The sequence below is a fragment of the Phyllostomus discolor genome, chromosome 4 (assembly GCF_004126475.2).
Source record: "Phyllostomus discolor isolate MPI-MPIP mPhyDis1 chromosome 4, mPhyDis1.pri.v3, whole genome shotgun sequence".
In the NCBI taxonomy this organism is placed as follows: Eukaryota; Metazoa; Chordata; class Mammalia; order Chiroptera; family Phyllostomidae; genus Phyllostomus; species Phyllostomus discolor.
Window position 1 is genome coordinate 183672899 of NC_040906.2, and position 16560 is coordinate 183689458.

Consider the following 16560-nt stretch of genomic DNA (forward strand, 5'->3'; position numbering starts at 1 on the left):
GGTAAGGAGAAACAGTGACCAGGGGGACCAGAAAGAAGGGGCGGGATGTGTCAGTGATTCTGCAGTCCATTCTTGCTCTCAGAGATATAGCCGCTTCTTCAGAGGATGGGTGTCGGGAAGATCAGCCAGTCCTTCATAGGAGTAGGGGTCTTCTCCTGCAGTATGTGGTACATTTCTTACCAAAGATGTGATCTTATTCATTAAGTTAGGGCCCTGCTCAGGTCACCCCACAGAAATCCATTTTTGGGCATCCAGCGCTGTACCACTTTTTGATAGTTCAGACTTTGTGAGTTGAAAGTCTTTGTGGCTCAGTCTAGACTCCAAACCACCATGTGTCATATTAACCTTTGTGGGAAGATCGATTTCAAATCCCAAGCTTCAGCTTGCACATAGTCAGTGTGGTATAATTAGAGAAACAGAAAACTTGTGTTTTAAGTTTTGGTTACTTTGTTTTCTCCTTTGTGACCTTGGACACTTAAACGGTGTGAGCTGGCCTTCTTCCACTGGGAAATGTGGGTCATTTCCTTCTGTTTACCTCATGTGGTGCTGCTGTGCAGATCACAAGAGGTAATGTGTGGAAAGGCAATATTTTTAATTGCAAAATAATGTACAAATGCTACTTACTGAACCCTTGAAGTGTATCCCGTAGTTCCTTGGGGGACTACTTGTTCTCTCAGTTTTATAATAGCATTTAGTAAAACACAAAGGAACAAATAGTAAAGTTCTTTGCAAACCAGAAACTGCTAACTAGTTTTTGTGAAGAGAGACTTTTATAGAAATACACAAAATGTGGGATTTTTGTTGTCAACCCTTAAACCTTACGATATAGTCATAGTGCTTGTGTCCAAAACACAGGACAATTCGTTGGTAGCCTGAACGGATTTGGGGCTTTCTCTTACATTTAGTAACATGGAAATTTAATCAGTTGAATGGCTCCGTGGTAGACGACAACCTCAAAATTCTCAAGTGGCTGGTTGTTGCCTTTGGTTCTTTCAGTTTCCTTTGGTGGGTGGAAATTGTGAGCTAACTGCCAAGAAATTCTTGCTGATTGAAACCCTGGCAGAGCGGTGGGGAAAGTGGTGCTAATAAGAAGAACACCGTGGGAAGGGGAACCCTTGCCAGTAGGAAAACTCCTCCCCAGATATTTGGTTCTGAGTGTGTCTCGGTTGCCAGCCGTGCCGCCTTCAGTGTGGGTGCAGTGCGATTGGGTGTCATGCAGTCCGCTTGGCTGCAATGAGACTATAGTTTCTGAGAGGAGACTGTTTTACTAGAGTTATATATTAGAGTGTAAAATGTATTAGAATATTATTAGAATAAATGTAAAATATATGACTTTTAGAATATAAATGTATATTAGAAATAAAATATTCAAATGCATATGCAAAAGAAAATCTTTTAGAAAATTTGAGGAAGCCATGCACCCTGAGCCACACCTCTGGCTCTGTAGGTTGGACGTGTTCTGGGGGAAAATCCAGCATTAGTGAGTTGTTGACCTGGACCTGGATGGGTCTGTTCTCTTTTCAGGGGGAGGTGTCACTCACAGGTTTGAAACCCAGCAGACCACCCAGAAGATGGGGTTGCTGTTAGTCCTGCCCCTGAAAGGTGAATGAGAGTGTGCAAGGGAGAGTCATTTACTGCTGACAGGAAAAACTGAGTGTGCTTCCCATAAAGTATACATTTGTGGAGAGCTTTAGTTTATTTGATCTATTCTCGTAAGAGAATCACAGCCTTTAACTGTCAAGCCATACTTAATCAAGATTCACAATGAAGCATTTGAGTGAGGGTTTTTTGGTTGTTTGTTTTTAAGCAACATGTCTGTCCTACGTGTGGAATTCAGTCCTCCTCGTGGGGAAGTTATTACAGTCCTGATCTCACCTAACAGAGAATTCTAACCTTGTAGTTATTGGAGATTTTGGAGATGTGGGAATTATTATTTTATTACTTATTTATTATTGAATACTATTAAGTTGTATTTTTAAAAATACTTTAACTATTTTAAGTATTTTAAAATATCAGGAAACATACTTTTACCTGAAAAAAATTCTTATAGAAAATGCTGCATCAAATAAAAATTGAATCACTATCTCTGTTATAGTAAGTGATTATCCTCAATTGTTTTTATTTTTTAAGATTTTATTTATTTATTTTTGGGGAGGGGAGGGAGAAAGAGGGAGAGAAACATCAATATGTGGTTGCCTATTGTGCACCCTCTACTTGGGGCCTGGCCGACAACCCAGCTATGGGCCCTAGACTAGGAATCAAAGTGGCGACCCTCTGGTTCGCAGGCTGGTGCTCAATCCACTGAGTCACACCAGCCAAGGCTTAATCAGTTTTTAAAAAGGGTAAATTATGTTCTGTTTCCTCTCTGTAATTGATTGGGGAAGCATACTCCAAATTTTACTATGAAAGACTTAAGGCAAATATTCGTCCCAGATAATACAAAGGGTTGATATCTTTTTCCTTTTTTTTTTTTAAACAAACAGGAAAACAAATACAAATTAGAAAAGCCTAATAGATATATTAATTTACTCAACACTTAATTATTGAATGCCTGCTATGTACCAGCTACTATTATTGGTGTTGGACAAAGGTGTAGAAGATAAAATTCATTTAGTAGACAAATATATGGAGAGTTATTTAACTTTATAAATATCAAAGGGCATATATTAAAATATGATTATAACCTACCAGATTGGCAATATCTTTAAAAAATAGTAATTTTAATGTCGTATCAACGTTGCTCCTGACAGTGTGCTGTTGCAGCTGTTTTAGAATGGAGTTTGTTGAGATCTCTAGCAGTGTTCACATGTGAGAGCCACTTATGAGATTCCCAATAAAAGGACATAGTCTTACTTATGGAGAAAAGTTTCATTCATAAACATGTGTCACAGTGTCTTTGAAATAGTAAAAATATTGGGAGAAAACACAGATGTACAGGATTATGGAATGGTTGAATAAGCTGTAGAAGTGCCTTAAATTATATATCATGCAATTATATATTATGAAAACAATATTTCTAAAAAGTATGTTAAGGGAACAGTTCTATATAGAATGCAAAGTGAAAAAGTGGGGGAAAATATATGTGCTCTTTATGTTTTTTTATAATCATGTAAACACTTTGATTTGTCACCCAAATTCATAGTGATTATGTTAAGATAGGTTTATGAGCAAATTTTTGTTCCTTTCTCTAGTCTTCAAATTTTAGGAATGTTCTTGATTTTTTAGTGAAATAATACAATTACACATTTTAATTGTGATTAAAAACTTGCTTGTAAAGATAAAAGCTTCATTGATTTAGTCAATGGAGAGCTGCATGAACTCATTCCTCTTTGATGTTGTCCTTAACATATCGCTAAGGGTGTTGAACTGTGGTGATGGGGGCAGTGGAGTTCAACGGTCAAGGTTCAAAATCTGCTGCTACACTTCCTTAATGTGTATTCTGGTCAAGTGTCTAGGATCAATTTCATAATCTGCAAAATTGTCATAATAATTGTAGTTATTGAGTTTTTGGGAGGATTCAACTCATGGACAGTTCTTAGCATAGTGTATGGTATGGAACTAGCTTCCGTAAATTAAAAAAATTTTTTTATCCTCACCTGAGGACATTTTTTTCAATGTTGTTTTTTATTTATTTATTTATTTTGAGAGAGCGGAGGTGGTTGAGGGGGTAGAGAGAGAGTAACATCAGTGTGAGAGAGAAACATCATTTGGCTGCCTTCTCATACATGCTCTGATTGGGGATTGAACCTGCAACCTGGGTGGGTGCCCTGACTGGGAGTCGAACCCATGACCTAGAACCCATGGTCTACAGGATGACATTCCCACCAACTAAGGCCCACCAAGCAGGACTCTTGTATGTATTTTTATTAATTTAGTAATACCAAATTTTTTTGCCTAAATATATTTGCCAAATTACATATTTTAAAAAAAATTTACCCCTTGAACACTACTTTATAAGACTATTGGGTGCTTCCAGCACCATGGTAAATGCTGTATATTATCTTACTTAATCCTCACAGAAACTCAGTAAGGAGAGTAAAATTACAGTTTTTAGTGAATTGCCAAAGATTTTCAGCTAGTAAGGGGGAAGAATTCTATCAACTATAAAATGTAATATACTAATTCACATAATTTGGGGGTTTTAAGAATGGTTACTTCAAAGACTTTGCTGAAGTAATAACAAGAAACAAAAAGAATATCAAAACAAAGTGTAGTTTATCTCAGCCTTTGGGGCTAAGAGCAAGTGAGAGAACAATCAACCACAAGTAAAAGATGGACTACCTAATTAAATTAATTTTTTCCATAATTCATTCCCTTGTAGTTTTTGAGGGAATAAATAAAACATTAGGAAAAATTAGATAATTTATATAAAATGACATGTAGTGCTTTAGGTAAAAAGCAAACAAACAAAAAAATTCATGGATCACAGAGTTACAGCCTTTGTCAACAATACTAGATTCATTGGAGCATATTAAATGGCTACTGAAGTCATTATGAAAATTAATAAGTATAATAAATTTATGAGATAGGTTTACAAGGCATATGCTACTCATAATATTTTTCTAAACAAGAAAATTACTCTAAATAATCTAAGGAAAGGCCAGGGCATATGGCCAAAGCTTTCTGCATTTAGCTCCTATGGTCACTAATCTTTAATGTTAAACTAGATCTTACACGAATACTTCATTCATTATATTTTCATATGAACTAAATAAAAAGAATAATAGCACATTGAATTTTGGAACTTAGATTGTGATTTCAAAGTTATAAAGAAAATGAAGTTCAGTAAGGAAAAAAAGGGATTTTATATTCTGGCCAAATAAATAAAATTTACAAATAAAAGACAAAGATGTGCAAACAGGAAAAAAGAGGTACTGTGTTTGGTAGGTAATGGTTGGATATAAATCAGCCGAACTAATTGAATTAAAAAAAAAATATATATATAAATTAACGAGGTTAAATAAAACTGTAGCAATAAATACTCATAGGATTTATCTCCTTTTTTACCAAGCTGTCATCAGACAATTTTAAGTTTTGCCCTGTCTGTGATGCCTACCAAAATAAAATTTAGATAATCCAGTTCACAGGAAAGTTAAATAGTTATTGGTAAGATTAGAGAAAGCTAAGGAAGTCAGAGAAACTTTGTACTACTTTATTTTTACCAAGAGGCTGTATTCTGAATTGGGGTTTTTACACTATGTCATTCTCATGATACCAGAATTGCTAGTATAACTAACAGTATTGCCTTCAGAGATTATGTTTTTTTCCCTCTCTGGATGTCTGCAAAATAGACTTATGAATGTTCAAAATGGCAAAAATAGTTGCTATCCACAGAACAGTTTAATTTTAAACAGTTAAGGTATGAAATAATTTAAAATGCCGAAAGCTTCAGTGGTCTTTTAAACATCACGTTATTGAGTCTGTTTCCTTTCTTAGTATTGCTCATATTGAGTAAAATACAGCAAAAATAATTCTGTGTCTTATGTTCACAGTAAGAAATAAGTACACTTTAATTCCTACCCAATACACATATGTATGCAAAAAACTCAAATTTCATGAAGCAGTACTTAAATTGACCATAAACAACGTACTATCTGTAGTAATTCTATTCCATTTTTTCATCCCATCCCAGTTTTTGAAAAATGCTTTTTTATTATTTTTAAAGATGATTTCATAATCCACAAGTAGATTGATACTTGCAGTTTTAAAAAAAGGAAAACTAGACTATAGGTTTAGGATTCTCTTTCTGCTATGTTAAGTTTAGTCTGGATACTATTCTTTATTTAATTTCACCACCAGATGTGCTAGGTGATAGTCATTGACAGTTAGTACCTTGATCACAGATCACAGAAACGAGAACTTCCCTGCCCTTGGGCTGTGTCTGTGTGTTTAAATTTTGCTCTAGAAACTTCTAAGCATATTCAAAAGTAGAATATTATAATGAGCCTCATATATTCATTACTTCTTTCTCACTGGGTTATTTTGAAGTAAATTGCAGATATTTTTTTTCTGTAAAAAACAATGTGTGCATCTTTAAAAGATACAGAATCTTAAAAAAAAAAACCCAACTATATCCATTTTTACCACACTAGAAAATAACAGTAATTCCTAATTTCATCAAATATCCTGTCAGTATTCACACTTGTCTATGTCATAACTTTTAAAAACGATTAATAGAAAATTTATTTAAATAATACTATGTATAGTCATCATTGCCAGACTTTACATGAGATGTTAAATGTTCAGGCCAATTTTCCTTTCTGTGTAAGTTTTTGTTTCCTATCTCTGGCAGTTTTAAAAACATAATGCTGGTCTTGGGAGTGGGTCTGAAATTGGGATAGACCTTGCTAGTGTTGTGTATGTCCAGCGCATCAAAGCAGGACCTTCGATGGGCCCGTGGCAGCCGGGGTCATTGTACTGAGCAGATACTCCCTTTTAAGCCAAGATCTTATGACCAACTGCTCGGCTCGCACCTTCTAGGTTTATGGAGTCTGTTTACCTTGGTCAAGGGTAGGGGGCAAGGCAGCCAGGTGCAACAGCATGTACCCAGGGAGTGACATCTTGGGGACTTGGTGCACAGCTGCTCTGTCATAATTTTTTAAAAACTGGTTTGAATTGGGAACCAAAGTCTATATGTTATATTTTTGATTGATACGTCTCTTTCATCTCTTTTCACCTGTTGATCTTTTTTTTTGGTGTGTGTATGTGAGTGTATGCATTTATTGTTGAAGAAGTCATGTTGTGTGGAAGTATCCTATTATGGTCATTGAACATAATTCTCTGTTCTTTATGTTTCCAGTAAACTGGTAGTTATATTAGGAGCTTGATTAAATTTTGTAATATTGACAACAATGCTGCACATTAAAAGTGTTTTGAATTTCCTATTGTGTGATATCGGGAGACACATATGTTTGGTGGCCTTGTCTTTTTGTGACGTTAGGATTAATCAGTGGCTTTCCACTGTGTCATCTGATGTGTTCATTGTGAAAGTTCCCCTCAGCTTTCTATCTAATGGATTATTCATCGATGAACTTTGGGTTGATCCATTACTCTATCAAGTATTTCAAAATGGTGTTATTTTAACTCTATCCTTTTGCATTTATTAGCTAAAAATTTCTATAAGGGAGGACTCTACCTTAGTTAACTCTTTGATTTCCTCTATGACTCTTTGGTCGTAAGAAAAGATAGGATAAATGTGTGATTTTTTTTTCTTTCCTTTCATCATCAGATTTTTAGAATAACAGTTCTTTAGATTCCTCAAAAGCTGAACTACTAAGTTTTTTATTTTAAATTTTTGCTTATTATTCTGAACTGAGGGATTTAAAGTTATTTGAGATATTTTACATCATTGAAAGTACTATTTTATCTGACACTCGAATTGTCTCGTCTGTGGCCAATGGGGAGACTTTCAAATTGGCTCTAGAGACCTTCTGACATAGTCTCGGGAGTCTTTGAATGTCCACGGTCCTCTGGTGTGTTTGTGCCCCGAAACTAGAATCAGCTACATCTCCAAGGATTGGCCAGACTCTTAAGTTCTCAGGTAAAGAAATGAAGTGACTTGACGGAAAGATGCTGTTGGAAGACTAGTTTTGGGGTCAGGGCCCTTTTCACTGACTCAGTGCGGCCTCTGCAGGTCTGAAGCAGGCACGCTCGTTGCCCTGCCAGCAGCCTTTCCCTTTTCCATCTGTGAATTACATTTTCCACATCGGCATTGGTTGACAGCTGCCATGTACTCACTGTCTCAGCTTCCTGTGTCCTGATTTGGGCAATGAGATATAAGGGGAAAGGTGTTGGGAACTTATTTAGAATAGGTTTGTAATTTTAGTTTAAAAAATGGGTGTTTTGCCTTTGAAATTTTTTTCAATATTATATTTAGTTTGTAAAAAACTATTATGACTGCTTTTCATATTCCAAGTGGTCTGGACGATAAAAAACATTGGATAGTTTATAAATTATCTCAATTTCTTTTTGAAGCCTCTTAAATGATCTTACCAGGTACAGATTTATCTCCCTAATTACATTTTGTTCTGAGGAATATCTAACAATTATAACTAGTAATAATCTTATTTTGTACCAAGAAGTAGTATAAGAGCTTTCATGTATTAACTCACTTAATCCTCAAAATGACACTATTATTATTACCCTCCAATTACAGGGTAGGAAACTGAGGTAAAGAAAGTTCATGTGATTTTTCTAAGATCACACTAACAAGTCAGGGAGCCAGGATTCCCACCTAGACCCTCTGGGTCCAGACAATATTAAGACTGGTTTTCATTTTCAGAGTACCAGTTTACTAGGAGCAGATGGAGTTGGGCTAGAAATGTATTTAGGAGTGGATTAATATGTGTGGTCCTTCATTACCATGTCTGTGGCCTCGGTTTAAAATTAGTATATTTAGTTTGTGTTACTCCAATCAGATATGGGACCTTTTCTTAGATATCTAGAATTCTAAATAGCTCATCAAACATATTGATTTGATTTTCCATGTTAAAAAATTGCATGGGAAATAAAACCCAGTGGCATCATACGAGGCAATTTAGATCATGCTCATAATACTGATGAGAATGTTGCAGACTACTTAGCAATAGAATTTTTAAAGTTCTGAGAAGCTCGTGAAAGAAGCCAATAATAATTTATATTTGAAATATGTGTTCTCTGTTTAAGCACATTAATTTTTTAACCACATTAACCACTAGGCATATTGTTGAGAAATACATCATTTTAACCACATTGGCTGTTGAGCAATGTAGTAGTGAAATGGATACACACACACGCCAGGATATTTGTCTCAATTCACAATGACACAGTTGGACTTGTTACCCACGTCACCTGCTCTTATTTACCCCGTCTTCTACGTCTCACAAATATATGTTAGTCCTAGAAAGAAAGCGTGTCTATTTCTACCACCCCTTAGTTTAAAAATTTTAAACATACTCTATTTTCCTTAGAAGTTTGCATTAAAATACTATTTGTGGCCTTCACTTAAAATTGTTTGCTATTATCGTTTCAAAGAATAACAAAGTATGGACAATTACGTCTCTTTGGTTTTGTGTGTAATAATAACTACTTAGGCAGAACTGAAGTAGAAAAGTAGTTTGATTGAGTAGAAAGTATACTAGGAGAGTTGAGGTTTAGATATCAGACTTCACTCTGTGGTAGTGAGCAGTTTTTAGAAGTTTTTCTGCTCTTCTGCTTCATCATATGTAAAATAAGAGGCTCGGTAAGGTTGGGGTTGCATAGGCACACGGGCATGCTGTCAGCTCAGCCCCTTCTCAAGGAATTGGGTGTAGGTGGTCACTATGGTCAATTAGAATTGATCCAGAGATGAAACCAACCTATGGGATTAAATGTAAGGTAAGTTGGTTCCTCCCTTCCACCCCTTTCCAAATCACCTGAGAAAATGTATTTTTACAAAGTCCCGATGGGGCATTCTATTTTGAAACAGTAAACTGCTGTTGAAGAAGACACAGCCTGAAAACTCAGTTAATGGTGGGTTTGTATGCATATGGACGTCCCCTGACAGAGTCTGTAGGAAAGGAGACAATTTCGCACTGATTTGGGGCATAGTTTTATAATTACAATTGTTAGGTATTGTAAATGAGTCTTTTAAAGATGACTTTAAAAGGAAGTACGCTAAGTGCTTATCAAATTATGTTCAAGGACAAGTTTTTTTTTAATTACCCGTTCATTGCCAACTGATATTTTTGTAAAATAAGTAAGTAAATAAATAAATAATGAAAAATGCTTTAAATTAGAAAAATGCTTTACAAATGACCAACACAGTAGAAACCAAAATTCAATAGACAAAATTATTTTATCTTATTGCTGTGAAAGTTTCTAAAGCAGTCTTTTAATTTTTACAGGAAATAGTTTGTAGTGTGACATTGGCCACAAACCAAACTTTGCGTGGCATTGCTGCAAGTGGTTATATTGCAGGGGTCACAAATACACATGTACAGGATGGATGAAAAAATAATGTTTCCTACTCATGAAAATTGTGGCATGGGGGTGAGAATGGTTGTTGGTCATGCGTTAGGTCAGAACTTAGTAACACTGGCTATCAGCTTTGTAGGAGTGTTATTGGAACACAGCTCTACACATTCATCTGTGTTTTGTCTACAACAGACTTGGGTAGTTGTGACCGAGAGTGTGTGATATGCAAAGCCTAAAGTATTTACTGTGAGGTCCTTTATGGAAGAGTTTGCCAACTCCTGCTTTAGGTCTGAAAATGACAATTATGAATGACTGCTACTTATATAGTGCTTATTTCTTTTTTTGGACTATATTATCTTTGTTTTAATGCATTGGATATATTATCATTTTGCTTTTTTCTTCTAGTCACTGATGCACCTCAAATAGATTTGGAGAAAGGTGAAGAAAATGAACGGATCAGTAAAGATCAAATAAAGAAGAGGAAAAAAAAGCACAAAGACTATCAACCCAACTATTTCCTATCCATTCCGATCACCAACAAAGAGGTGCTATTTAAAAAAAAAACACACAACTATTTTTACTATAAAGTTTTAAATTATATTTAAAGTACACTAAATACTTAACTTGTAAGCCCATCTGCTCTCAGCTTTTAAGAGTTTTTGTTGACATTGTAACTGGTCCACACAGGGAATATTCCTACTTAAATGGAATATATTTTAAAAATAAGTTTGAAAAATATTATTTCGACAATCATATTTAGACAATTTTGCAAAAGCCATTTGAAAAAGTACTGCCAGATGGCATGTTAAATTCCTTTCTAAGCATTTGTTCACAATCACAGGAAACTTTCAGAAGCTGAGAGCAGGGACAAGGCGGTAAAAGAGGCGTCTGAAATCTTTGCTGGGGAGGTAAGCTGGGATTTCTTGCTGCTTAGTCCTGTTTATAGTGATGATTATTACAACATAGTTTCTTTAAAAATTACTCATTGTCGTGTCAACTTAGTATTACATGACAGACTTGGTAGAAATCTACTAAAAATCTGAAAAATTAATGATATGAATAGGAAATTCGATCAGCCGATTAGCCCATACTAGGAAACCCTTATGTGTGGCTGAGGAAGAACACTACAGTGTCTACTTAAAACTGCCACAGCGGGGAGGTCGGAAATGAGATGCCTTACAAAAGAGTGCCTCACCTGCAGGACTGACTGCATTCACACTGGCCCAGTTTAAGAGCCAAATATGAATTTCTGTTTGATTGTGGGTTATAATCTCTTTTACTAGGCGCATTTTCAGTTTGCTTCTCCCCTTATTTAACTAAAATATTTCTAGGGCATGCTAATGAATTTCTAAAAATCAAACAAAATTGAAGTAAAAAAAAATAAAAAGAAAAAAATTCTGTTGAGGCACTTTAGGAAATATCTGGTCTATGAGGTAAGGTGTAGCCAGGAAGAGAAGACAAAGAAAAAGAGATATTATATATTCCTAACAATAAGATTTTAGAATCACATTCTGATTTTACTGGTACATACTAGTGGGTTAACAGTTCAATAATTCTTAAAAGTATTTAGTTTAATGTAACCAACAAATATATATTATTTTGAAATACTTGTGAGTTATTTTGAAATACTTGTGAGTTATTTGGAAAGGTTTCTCGGAAATAAAGGCTCTCGTGTGCACATGGGATTGGAAGAGAGCAGGAAATCAAAGGTTAGCCCAGCAGTCAGAAGCTAGGTCCTACAGAAACCGAATATGAAATAGGAGAAGTGACCTCCCCAAGGGCATGTGGCTGATGACTGGAAGAGACTCCAATTTCCTTTTTTGATTTGTTGCTTAAAGAGTGTTCCCCTACAGAGTCAGTCAGCGTAGGTGTTGTTAAAGCTTCCATACATTGCTTTCATTAGGCCCTTCCCCTTCCCTTTCTCTTCACCCCTCCCCTGGTGGCTTTCCTGGTGACCTGAACAGCAGCTCCGTGTCTCCCTCCACACCTGCTCCAGGGTGACAGACAGGAAGGAGGACGGGAGACTTGTCTGCAAGTCTTAGTTCTCACGAAACAGCCTTTGTTTCTGCTTCTCAGCTTCTGGGATGTTGTGTGGCAAGAGTACAAGTTTGGAGTCTGACAGACCTTGTTCGAACACCAGCTGGGTCACAAACTCTACTGTGGATGTAGGTCAGGTTACTGAACTTCTGTAGTTTGTTTCTTCAGGTGTGAAATGGAGGTGGTAATGATTATTTTCTAAACCCAAATCTGGACATGTTGTCTGCCTCCTTGCCTGTGTATTTCAGTCTTTTCCCATTGATTTTAGGATAAAGACAAAGTCTGTCATATTCTGTAAGATTCTGCATTTTCTGACCTCCCCTACAGCCCGCTTCCTCCTGCTGGAGGCCCCTCTGGCCTTCCTTGAACTTGCCAAGTGCCCGCTGCCCCAGGGACAGCCTTCTCTGGCTGGGCATTTTCTTTCCTCTCTTGGTTTTACTAATGCCAACGTCTCAGCTCAAGCCTCTCGGCCATGACCACCCTGACTAGGTCAATCCTCCCTTCCCCCCAGAAGATTTTCATAGCTTTCCTTTTGTCATTTGTCATCCTTCCAATTTGACACTTGTTAGTTTTCCTCACAAAGATTTTCAGCTCATTCTCAGTACCTAGAACAGTGGTTGGCCAAGAATAAACACAAGATAATGTCATTTCAGGGACAAAGGATGTGCTTTTGGCACACTAAGTTATAACCAGAACATTACAAATAGTAAATACAATGTTATAAATGTTGGTTTTATAATATAGGTTCAACAGTAGTTTGTCTTCAAGGGGTTAGGGTATCTTGTAATAGTGGGGAATACAGTTTTCAAGTGACCTCGAAACCAAATAATTCAATGTTTCTCTCTCAAGAGACTTATTTGTAGGTAACAGGAAGCTTAAGTATAAACATGGGGTTGAACAATAAGAATGGGACCTCAGGAGATACATTTTATATCTTTTGTATGAGCATCTTCTTTGTTTGTTTGTTTTCAAGTATCTAATGTTAATTTTCTTTTTAGCTACTTACTGGAGCTTTTGTGGGAAGGCCTGGGAAAAGCAGCAGCATTTAGAACATGGTTTCAATGGGAGATTGTATGCCAAACTTCAATTAAGTGACCTGCAAACAAGCTTTTGGGAGCCAGCGCAGTCACAATGAGTTGCTCTACTTTTGGCCTCTACTTGTTGGCATCTAGTTTTAAAGAAAAAAGTTTTCGAACTTACGTGGATCTTTGATTTTTAAACATGTTCTTAGATGTTTCAAATTCTTTATTAGTGGAGGATCATGATTTCATATTTTTACAAAATGGAGTTCGAAAGTCAATTGGACTGGCTGCATAAAAATATCCTAATTTCAAGTATGTGGAAAGTATGTGTTTCTCCATTACCTGCAGTCATATATTAGTTTAAATATCAAAATAAAGAAGAAAATTTAATGGAGTTATAATAAATCTTCAGTGTTTCATAACTGACTAGATTTTATATGCTCTCTTATGAGAAGTAATAATATAAGGTAAATCAACATTAAAAAATGTAAGGGAACAATCAGAAGTGGATTGAAGAAATTAGGAGTATATTAATTTTTTGGTAAGATTTTTATACTAATGGAAAAATACGATTTTCTTTAGAGATTTTAAAAGGCATTTGTTACATTTGATTCTGTATTTCATCATTTTGTAATGTGAAAATTGCTGGTCTTAGGAAAATGTGAAAGTAGACTTGTGCATTCAGTTTCTTTCTGGGAAATGCGATTGTGAAAGGACTTAACATCATGTATGTTAAGCACTTGGTGGATATAGAAAATTCTATTTGAGGATAATGTTTTACTTTTCTTCAGTTATGACTGTATCATCCCATTTTAAAGTTCTTTTTATGGTTGTAGACAAGCAAGGAAAAAACCAGCTTTGAAGACAAGTTAGGTAGAGACATGTGGAAAGTGGAGGTCAGAGACATGGGCTGTGTGGCACAACATGCACACACTCCCTCAGACACTTACTTTAAGGTATTTTCTTTGAGCTCATATATGCTTGACTCAGTTAGAAAGCTTTAAAGATATAAAAATGGATTTTCTCATTGCATTGTTGTCATGCATGTGGAATGTGGCTTAGTGGTGAGGTATAGCAGATGGATGTCTGATTTATCCCCTAAACACCAAGAAATTACTCAGTGAATGAAATATTTAAGAAGTTAATAAAACTTTTTTTAAAATTATATTTTATTGTATGCTATTACAGTTGTCTTGATTTTTTCCCATTTGTCCCCCTCCACCCGGCACCCCCCACTCCCTCAGGCAGCTCCCCCACCTTTGTTCATGTCCATGGGTTGCGTGTATAAGTTCTTTGGCTACTCCATTTCCTACACTGTACTTTTCATCCCCACGGCTATTCTGTAACTACCTATTTGTACTTCTTAATCCCGTCACCTCTTCACACATTCCCAACACCCCCACCCATCTGGCAACCATCACAATGCCGTCCATATCCATGATTCTGTCTCTGTTCTTCTTGTTGCTTAGTTTGTTTTTTAGATTCAGTTGTTGGTAGGCTTGTATTTTTTGCCATTTTATTGTTCATAGTTGTGATCTTCTTTTATTTAAATAAGGCCCTTTAACATTTCATGTAATAATGGTTTGGTGATAATGAACTCCTTTAGTTCTTCCTTGATTGGGAAGCTCTTTATCTGCCCTTCAATTCTAAACAGTATCTTTGCTGGGTAGAGTAATCTTGGCTGTAGGTCCCTGCTTTTCATGACTTTGAATATTTCTTGCCAACCCCATCTAGCCTGCAAAATTGCTTTAGAGAAATCAGCTGATGGTCTCATGGGAACTCCCCTGTAAGTAACTAACTCCTTTTCTCTTGTTGCTTTTAAGATTCTCTCTTTATCTTTAACCTTTGGTGTTTTAATTATGATGTGTCTTGGAGTGGGCCTCTTTGCATCCATCTTGTTTGGGACTCTCTCTGCTTCCTGGATTTGCATGTCTATTTCTTTCCAAATCAGGGAAGTTTTCTTTCATAAATTTTTCAAATAGATTTCAAGTTTCTTGCTCTTTTCTCTTCTCCTTCTGTCACCTCTATGATGCAAGTGTTAGAATGCTTGAAGTTTTTCCAGAGACTGTGTATACTATCCTTTTTTTTGGGGTGGGGGTGTGTTTCTTTTTTCTTCTTGTTCTGATTGGTTGTTTTTTTCTTCCTTATATTTCATATCATTGATTTGATTCTCACCTTCATCCTCTCTACTGTTGTTTCCCTGTAAATTGCTTTTTATTTCAATTAGTGTATTTTTCATTCTGACTGGATGTTTATTATGCTGTTAATATCCTTACTAAGTTCCTTGAGCACCCTTATAACCAGTGTTTTGAACTCTGCATCTGATAGATTGCTTGTTTCCATTTCATTTAGTTCTTTTTCTGGAGTTTTGATCTGTTCTTTCATTTGGGCCATGTTTCTTTGTCTCCTTGCTTTGGCAGCCTCCCTGTGTTTGTTTCCATGTATTATGAAGAGTTGCTTTGACTCCGTGTCTTGGTAGTGTGGCCTAATGTAGTAGGTGTCCTGTAGGGTCCAGTGGCACAGCCTCTCCTATCCCCAAGCTAGGTACTCAGGGTATACCTTTGTGTGGGCTGAGTACACCTTCCTCTTATAGTTGAACCTTGATTGTTGTTCACAGGTCAATGGGTGGGATTTACCCAGGCCAGTTAGCTGTAAGGATTGACCATGACCTCTGATGACCAACCTCCACCCTCTGTGGAGGATCAGCTGTGCGGGGGCAGCATGGTGGTGCTCTGGTGTGGTCTGTAGATGTCCACTGGTGTGAAGGTTGACAGGTTTCCTGGGTAATGTGGGGCAAGGTCAGTCTTGCTTGTGTTTTTGTCTGAGTCTACTCTGCTTGAGCTTTAAAGCAATCTGACATGGCTGCTATTGGTGGTGGGCTTGGAGATTCCCAGGAGAAGCTGTGAATCTAGGCTGGCTGCTGCTTGTTTGATACGATTTAGGAAGTTGTGAAGCATGAATCAAGACCAGCCATTCATATGGAACAACAGCTTGGGTGGGTCGAAAGTTGGGTGGGTTTGTAAGTTGGGTGGGGCAGATTCTCTGTTGGTGAGTCAAACAGTGTTAGCCAGGTTGATGAGTCTCAGATTTGGCACCAGCTTGCTGGCTCTGTGTGTAGGAGGAGGGTTTAGAAAAGGGACTGTGGCCTCTGCTCATGTTGATGCCAGACCCTTCAGTTTCTGTCTGTATACTACTGGTGCCTTTCAAACTTCCACCCTGGTGCTGGAACTCAGAGGGAGTGAGTCTGAGTAGATGAGTCCTTGTGTGGGTTCTTTAAGAGGAACTGCATGGGGCTCCAGAAGTTTCTTCCACCAACTTGATCCCCACTGGTTTTTGCAATGAGAAGTTACAGGGGCTTTTCTTCCTGGCACTGGCACCCTGGTCTGGGACTCCGTGCTCTGAGATATTCCTCCCGAATTTGTATGCACTATATGTGGGGGAGGGGCCAGCTGGTTTTGCATCTGCAGCTCTCCTACTGGTCTAGATGGATGAGTTTATTTAATTCCATAGTTGTGAGAGTTCCATTCAACTCAGTTTTTGATGGTTCTCAGTGACTGTTGTTGTATAT

At 36.9% G+C, this 16560-nt stretch overlaps 1 protein-coding gene across 1 annotated transcript in view; it reads left to right on the forward strand.

Moving 5' to 3' along the window:
- Positions 1-16560, forward strand: part of LOC114495248 (A-kinase anchor protein 7) — a 104304-nt gene that overhangs the window by 8397 nt on the left and 79347 nt on the right. Inside the window, 1 exon segment of the mRNA XM_036024727.1 lies at positions 10339-10478. Within this exon segment, the coding sequence (XP_035880620.1) occupies positions 10339-10478 (140 nt within the window).